This window comes from Anopheles cruzii, chromosome 2, assembly GCF_943734635.1.
Source record: "Anopheles cruzii chromosome 2, idAnoCruzAS_RS32_06, whole genome shotgun sequence".
Lineage (NCBI taxonomy): Eukaryota > Metazoa > Arthropoda > Insecta > Diptera > Culicidae > Anopheles > Anopheles cruzii.
In genome coordinates, this window is record NC_069144.1 from 3,492,103 (window position 1) to 3,500,781 (window position 8,679).

Sequence of the window (8,679 nt, forward strand, 5' to 3'; positions counted from 1 at the left end):
TTGCTAAAAAGGGAGAACATCCTGGACTGGCTAAAATCCGTCGCACGGGTGGAGGAGTACGTCTTGCGGGTAAAGGAGTTGAGGAACCTCGGTGCGGAGAGCGACGTGCATTTTGAGGAGCTGGAGAAGTGCTTCTTGCAGATGGATGAGTTTTTGAATCTCTTGGAGAACGCGTCTCCGCGCTGTAGTCCGCAGCTCCTCGATTCCACTGTAGAGAACAGGGGCGAGAGCGAAAACCCAAACACCGGTACCGGTGGCAACGCAGATTGCACAGAGTAGAGTAGCTTCGCAGTCGGAGCGGCAACCCGTCTATGTTTGCTAAATAAGTTGCTCTTTCACTGCAATAAATATTGTTCGTTTTCCTTATAAAATAATTATGCGTTTGCCATTCATTCTTTAGCAACGCTGCCCTTTAAGACCCTTTAAGCCCACCGCAGCCCTACGTTCGGATTAATCAATTTATTTTCCCGTCTCAACTCCCACAGTACCGATAACCGTAAAGCGAGTTTGTTGATTAATTGGTTATCATTCAACGTTTTATTTATCAATTACTGCAACTCGCGTCACTCCCCTGGCCTCGATCCGCAAAAATGCTAGTGAATGGCAATTAACAACAGAATGGGCTGTAGCATTTTAAGGAGTGGTGGTGGTCCTTGAACAACTCGTTAGACTAAAAGAAGGGTCACACTGTCCGGGAACCGGGGCAAGAAGAAAGCGCAAAAGACTAGACTTCGAATGCTTCGATTGGTTATGGCGTCGCTTTGGAGCCGTTTGGAGATTGTTACCGATTAGAGATGGCAAGGACGGGAGATGGCCTTATAAACGCTACCGTGTTCCGTGGTCCACTCCTAAACACTAATCTTTGGCTTTGGCAGCATAAATTAATCACTTATTCTCGAGAACACTAAACCTGGGCTGGACCCGTCGTAGAGGACCAGCTCAGTAGATCAGTCGACACGCCGCGGCGACGGGCTTCCGGTGGCTCGTGGCCGCCCTGGACTGCTGCGGGGGTCAGTCGCCGTGTAGGTTTCGGAATGCTGCAGCTGCTGGGTCGTTGTAAGGCGACTTCGGACGGTCGAACTGATAGAGCCGTCCTCCTCGGACATTCCTCCGGCTGGTGGCAGTGTCACGCCTGGCAGTACGGTGCCGTCCGACTGTTGTTGTTGCTGTTGCTGCTGTTGCAGATCGCCCGGCAGATAGTCTTTCCAGCTTCGGAAGAGATAGCGGGTAAATTTGCGTAATTGTCTGAATTTACAGTAGGTCGCACCTTCGGCCGATTGCATCTGTTGCGTCTGGATCAGGAAGCCCTTCTCCTTGAACGTCTTCTCAAGTGACTCGCGCTGCGTGGCCCGGCGGCTCTTTCGCCGCCGCCTCTCGGAGGCCGTGTGCTGCAGCGACTGATGATGGTGGTGGTGGTGCATCGGACCGATCGAAGGGCTCGGCGAGCACGGATGGGGCGGCGAAGTGGGAAAGTCCGGTATCTGGAGCAGATCGTTGCTTAGGCCCAGCGAGGGCGGCGGCAAATCGCACGCGATCCGCTCGCCGGATGCATTCAGGAACGCTCCGGTCGTGCTCGTCGCCGTGATGCTGCTCTGCTGGAGACTTTCGCGCGGGAAGAACTCGTAGCCCCGCATCGACTTGTCGCCGGTGCCGGAGTAGTACCGGAAGTTGCCGCCCGAGTCGACGCTCAGTATCTTCTTCTCCTGCAGGCACGGTTTGGCGCCGCCGGTGAACTTGAACTTGCAGATGCTCACTTCCGTCGCCGGGTTGGAGCTGTTCTCGGCCGGTACGGGCGGGATGAAGATGGCCGATCGCTTCCGCTTCGGGATCGGTGACGACCGTCGTTGGCCGGTCGAGGCGACTGCCGCCGTTTTGGTGGGTTTGATGAGCTGCGAAATGTGCTTCGGAACCAGCAGCGGCTGTGGAGGCCGTTGGTCACCCTTCAGTCCATCCGGTGACACCGCCGGCGATGAGGCCGGAGAACCATCGGCCGCCGGGAAGTACGGGCCCATGGGATGTGCGAAGAGAGCCGGCGTGTTCGACGACGACCAGTACATGTAACCCGGCGGAGTGTCGGCCGTCGAGGGCGTTTCCGTCGTGCTCCCCGACGACGATTGCAATGTCGGCAGCGAAAGCTTCATATTGGCGGCCAACGCCTGGTCAGTGCACAAATCGGACGGCGTGATGATTGGCGTCGGACACGACGAAGCAAACGGATCTTCGTCCGGATCCGTGTCCGGATCCGACGACAGGCTGAGCGCATCCTCACCCAGCCCGCCCGAGTCACGGACGCACAGATTGAGTGGTTCCTCTTTCCGAAGCCCCTTCTTGGGGCTCCTCCGGTTCGCCCCATCCGGGTGCCGCCGGGGCCCAGCAGTGGGTTGCCTCCCTTTCGCTCTCTCATCGGATGCCGTCAGGCGGCGCTCGAGGAGGCTGGCAACGGACTTGGAGCACCCCTTTGCGACCTTCTCCAGCGTCAGCTCTCGCGTTGGAGTGCCGGGGAGAATGGTGCCGTAGTTCTTGTAGATCAGGTGGCAAATGTCCGCCTTCTTGGGTTTCCGGCCGCGCCGCGGTTTGCAGTTGTCCAACGTGATCTCGCCCATGTACGGCAGATCGGTGTAGCTGACTATCCGCTTCTGCGGTGAAACGTCAGCAGTTGATGGCGTTGGTGCGGCCGACGCCTGCTGACCCGGCTCGTCCTTGAGCGGGGGAGCCATCGGGACTCCCTCCTGCTGCAGTTCCAGTATTTTCTGCAGCCAACTCCGCACGGACTCGTTGGCCCGTTCCTCGCGCTCCAGCACAGCCTGGCGCTCCATCAGAACCTTCGCCGATTGCTGATCGGACTGCTGTTGGTGCCGCTGGCGCGTCGTCGACTTTGCTTGACCGTGCACTTCCTTCTTATGCAGATTGTTCTGGGTGGCCTCATAGTGGTCGAGGTACTCCTGGGGCAGGGCTTGGTGGTGAAACCGCAGCTTGAGCGGTCCCTTTCGCCGTGCCCTCGGGGTGTTGGAGCGTTTGTTAGCCGTCGGTTGCTTCGATGGCGATGGTTCCGGGACGACCGAGGTTGGCGTCTTCTTGGGTGGGGACAGTATTGGCTCGGCGAGCTCCGGTGGCAGGACACTTGAGTGGCGGTGCTTCGGTGCGTGTGGTGGCGGCGTGGTTGGAGACGGACACATGGAGGACTGGTTGACCGTCGGCACGCTAAGCTCATTATCGTGCGGATTGTCGTTGGTGCCACCGGAGATCAGTGGATCGTCTGAGCTGCGCCTGCGGGCAGAGAAGAAGGATACGCGTCACAGTACACATTTCGGAAGGGGCCGCTACGGCACCGCGGGACCTACAGAAAACGGCTTCCGATGTTGGGGCCGGTGTGCCACGGGTAGAGATCACGTTCAACTTCCTCCAACTTGCCACCATCGCTCGATTCCAGCAGTTCCGGGATGGACGTCAGCTTTATGTCATCGATGCCGACCACTAGGCCAACGCCGCCGCTGGCGGCCGAGTGCAGGGTGTGCTGGCTCGGACTGTGATCCTTATCGCTGCTCACTACGACGCCGGTTCCGAGCAAACCTCCTAGCTCATCCTTTCCAAAGTCCTGCATACCACTGCCAACTATGGACGGAGAGAAGAAACATTGAAATTGTGGAAAATTAGGACAGTCTTATAATATTTGTGTACTTAGAACGTCGATTTACAATAATATTGAACGGGGGACAAACACAACATCCGCCATTCGCCAGGCCTCTCGTTAGGTAACGGTTATTTGAGTTTATGTTTTGCCGTTACTAAAAACATATTTCCGCCACGAAAATACAACGCCAATATCCACAAACCATCGAGCCACACATCCACAAACCATCGAGGGAATTATGCAAGATGATAGAGCCGACAAAACTCCCAACTTTGCCGCCGGCACAGCGATGACTAGCGCTGGACCACGGAATCGGCCACGGCCCGTTTCTCCGAACCACGTTTCTTGGAGTACAAAAATAGTACGGCCAGTACGATTGCGCAGCGTGCCGCGGTTTGGCCGTTTTGATTTCTCTCGCCGGAAAATGAGCTCATTTTCTTCACCCGGAGATGCAATAGCCGCCGGAGTGCTGCAGTCCGAGAGTCGGTGGACCGGACCGGACCGGGGTGGTGGTGGTGTTTCACGTGGACCAAAATAGCTGTGGGACCGGCGTGTGGTGGCCGTATTACGACGAAAGTCCAGCTCTTCCGCCACCGTCCAGCGAGCGGGGATGACGTGACGGAAACCTCTGGTGGAATTCTCCCCGCGCTGAGGTGCGCTGCTGGGGAACACGTGTTGATTTGCCCAACGCCACAACGGAAAATGCAGCCAGAACCCGGGAAAGCTGCCGTGTACTTGGAGAAAATAAGAAAGTCACAGCTTTCCACGATCGGTGATCGACCGATCGACTCCTCGTTTACCGGAAAAGCCCTACACCATACTGATAACTCCTAGATGTGCCACCTAGACGCCAGATCCTCAACGATCTCCCGTTGATCGTTCTGAAAACGGCTACACCACACTCAGCTCGCAACGTCCCACGTTGAGCCAAACACTTGCCCACATATCAGCCCGACATTCCGAGCTGGCCACTGGGCCACACCACTCGAACTTTACGCGATCAGACCACTCCCAGGCAGCCGCCTGCCTGAAGGGGGAGAACCCAGCCGCGTCCGGTACCGCGTCGAGTTCGGTTCGGTTTTGAAAATTCTATATTCAGCTTTTTTCCCGTGCCGGGAGCAACCAAGAGTGAGTTGGTGGTTGGTACGGTACACGGTTGGTCCATTTTTCATCCTACGTTGGCGAAGGAACCTGCCCTGAATGGGGCGAAACGTGGAGCACATGAAATGCGAGCTCTAATGGCTCGTTGCTTCGAGTTTCTCGTCTCGTCGGCTTTTTATGATCGTCTCATAAAAATTACAACCCACTTGACACACACAGCTTGTCCCCAACGCGACCAACAATCCATGTTTTCGAGAATTTATGCTCTCGATTCAACTCCCTACTCGCAAGCCCGTGGGCCATTAGTTTCGCGATCGACACAACCACTTGCCGCGACTCCTCGCGACGCTAAGCCGAACCGAAGCGAGCTAAATTTAGATAATAATAAAGTTGGTCAGCGAGATGCAGACCAAGCAGCCCGAATTACCCGAAAACAGCAGTTCTGGTAGCATGTCGGACACGATCATGTAGCTGCCGTGCGCCACTGGGTCGTCATTCACTTCACGCGAAACTCAAAGTCCTGATCCTGGGTTCCCAACTTGTTATCACTCGCAGGCTGGAGATGCATTCCCGGTGCACCCACCACGGCTCCCGGACACGATCCGTCGCACCACGGTACCACTTTCGCTCCAAATAAGGAAAGATCATTCACCACCGGCCACCCGGCCACAAGAATGCTCAAAGAAACCCACGGACCCGTGATCCGTGACCGTACGAGGACGAACGGACCAATGTGTCTCAAGACGGACAGAACATGACTAGATTGAGACGAAAATCGAGAACCACCCGAAAGGCCCCCGGCCGCCCGAATCTCGCTGGCCGGATTTCGCTCGGGCCGATCTTCTCGAAAGCCGGCTCGAGCCGGTGGCGGCGCGATAGGCCGGAAAGGGATCAAAATAATAATAGCCTACGCTGGGCATGGGAATGCAAACACCTGCACCACACAATCTCTCGGTCTTGGTCGGCGCTCTCTCTCTCTCGGGACTCGGGGTGTGCGTGTGTTTTGGCTTTTTTTGGTCCTTGCCGCGCCGAGAGGTCGCATAGCGCCAACTTATGGGCCCACGTTGCGTTGCGTTCGTCGGATGCGCGCCACGTCCTGCGCAAACATTCACGGGTTGCTACTCTCTCTCTCTCTCGGCTCATTTCCCGACCCATTTCCTGACCCGACTCGGTTTTCCACACCGTGGCACGCTCCGTTCATTCATCCGGGGTGCCCCCGTCGTCGTCGGGCGGTGACGGATTTTTCCTCACACTGCTGCCAGCACCGTAAAAGGAAATGTTCGGGGGCGCGCGCGCGATCGACTTTTCCGCCCATGATATGCTTTCCGCGCCCCCGGGGGGAACGCGCGGTGGTGTAATGTTGTGCCGGCGACAATGTTGTGCTGACCTCCTCCTGCTCCTGCTGCTGTGGTTCCCTGCTGCGACGATCGGGCCGATGTTTTTGACTTGATTTAGATCTCGCTTTCGGCCTGTTGGTGGGAAGTTGTGTTTACTATGTGGGAAAATGTTTTCCTCGCGCGGTTCGATTTTCGCGGTTTTAGGCATTTCAATTAAAAATAAAATTAGCCCCACTGGCCCCCGGGGTCCCTGTGGGGTTTCCTCCCAGGTGTAATTAAAATAACCTGACACCGATCGATAATCGATGCGTCCTCTTTGATGGAAAATTCTTTTTCAATCTTGAGGCAAGTTTTTCTACAATTACCGAGCCGTGATCAGCGGTATGACCGAATATGGTGTTCGCAGAACAATATCGATTCTTATTTTACGTTTCAAACGCCCTTTCGCTCTGTCTGTCGGACGTTTCGCTCTCGAGAGAGAGTCGCTAGTGGTGGCAAAACATTCAGCCAGGTCAGTTGGATCAGGCGCGCGACTAAAATTAGTTCCATTTGCGACCATGCTGAGCGGCGGCGGCGGCTGGCAAACCGTTGCCAAACGGCCCCCAACCGTTGGTGAATCACGGTTTGGGGGGCAAGCATAAAATCCCCATCGATCGCCAATCACGGCGGCCGACGCATGGGGCCGATGAACGCCGGCAGTCGGCAGTCGGTCCTATTTTCGCCTGGGTTTGTTGATGTAATAGTTATTGATGAGAACGTAAAAGTGTGTATTTATACGGCTCGATTTTTTACTACAATTCATTTACCAGCTTAGAAACGACAACTTCCACCGGGACAAGTATAGTAAAATGACCTTCTCGAAAACGACTTAGCGCTCAGTGCAACAATTTTTTGACGTGAATCGGGCCAATCTAAGTTCGCCGAGGGCCTATAATATGATGCAAAATAATGACTTTCGAATTGACCCAGAACCCCGTCATAGCGCCAAACATTGGGAGTGCGGTGGATAAAAAAAGGTGTAATACATTTCGATTGTTTCCGAGTTCCCCCGAGTCCATTTCGAATCAATTGTGTCAGCATTAAGATACACACGTCTCAGTACTGTAGTTCTGTGGCACGTGACGCCTTCCAGTTTGATTGATTATTCCGTAAATCGACATCGGCCGTAAGTCGTGTGTCACTTGAAGCTCACTCGCAGCCCGGTTGATGGGACAAAATTGAGACATTACACAACGGCCCCGGATAGCTTACTGTCGTGACTTGCTTACTGCGAGCTGCGAACATTGCGCAAACCATCACGCCAGTCGAAGGTGTCGGAATCAGGTCCCGCGCGCGCGCCGAGTGCCTTGTAGGATCGGGTTCAATAAAACAATGTTCCGGTGCCTTCTCTCATCGTCCGCAGTACAGCCTCTACCGCCGCCGACATGCTTTTGGCTTTTACGACGTTCTCCCACGATCCTTACCTGGCGGCGGTGGCGTGCACTTTCGGCCGGCCGGGTTTCCTAGCGCCACTATGCGTCGTCGTCACCGCCGTTGGTGGATGCCTCATAAACCCCGGCAACAGGTACAAGACACATTGCGCCCACAGGTGGGTGTCGCTTCCCACTTCCCTCTGTTCTATAAATGTCACCGTAGATGGTGGTCGGTTTTTGGCGCCGGAATCAGGGCCCCCGGGACGCATTATTGATAGCCGCGCCCCGGTGTCGCCTACCTTGGGTCGCCTCTAATGAGCCAATCAATCGGTCCACCAGCGCGCCCGGTCGGGTGGTCATTTTGGGATGATTTTAGTGCCACACGACCGCGGGACGGGCAATAAAACCACACCTCGCACGCGCAGGATCACGCACATATGTTGGGGCGTGGTGAGTGTCTATTAAAAAGTCAAACAAAAACCCTTCACAACCGGACTGTCAATAGATAAGCCGCTTGAGGTGGACGCTGAGCTGAAGGCGAAATTTGAAAGTATCTCCCAATTTAACGTCCAACACCCACACCATACACACCGTCCCCGTCTTATGTTTACTGTCCGTGTGAAGCGTCCGGTGTCCGGAGGCAACCCCTCTCCGCCCGGCCGCAAAAGGCATTAAATGGTTTTCTCGAGCCGAGTTTATGAATATTGAACGACACTGGCGCTCCGTTACCCTCCGGACAAAGTGGGGTGCGACGGTAAAGTGACAAAAAATTACCCACGCCAACAGGGCCCACCTCTTCAACGGGCGAAACACTCCTCGCCTTCAGGTTCGTTTGGTTCGCAGCGCGCTGAACTTTTTGCTCCTGCAGCAAAGTAGGCCTTCGGCTGCCTGGCTGCGCCATTTACAGGTGCTGGTTGAGAGTTGACGTTTTATCTCCAACCGTAAAGTGTAACCCGAGCGCACACTAATCCGGATCGAACGATGGCCCCGAACGACGATGAAGATACCAGCGCGCGGCAGATAAGACCCAAGGCCCAAGATGCGCCCATTCCGATGACAGTTCCGGACGTTGGACGTCGAAAATTGATTCGAACGTCGAACCGGCGGACACATCTTGTCCGCATCACATTTGTCAGGCTTAGACGGTGTGCCTCTGGGGGCGTCTTCGGCGATTCGAGGCGTCAAACGCGCGTTGGGC

The 8,679-nt window shown here is 55.5% G+C and overlaps 1 protein-coding gene across 1 annotated transcript; it reads right to left on the reverse strand.

The window, feature by feature from the left end:
* Window positions 1-563: 563 nt before the first annotated feature.
* LOC128267657 (uncharacterized) lies at window positions 564-5,199 on the reverse strand. The gene is made up of 3 exons (XM_053004543.1): window positions 5,160-5,199; window positions 3,342-3,612; window positions 564-3,267 (listed from the first exon to the last, which is right to left on the reverse strand). Exons 1-3 carry the CDS (start codon window positions 5,197-5,199, stop codon window positions 948-950), a joined length of 2,631 nt encoding a protein of 876 aa, XP_052860503.1. The 3' UTR covers window positions 564-947.
* Window positions 5,200-8,679: the final 3,480 nt, after the last annotated feature.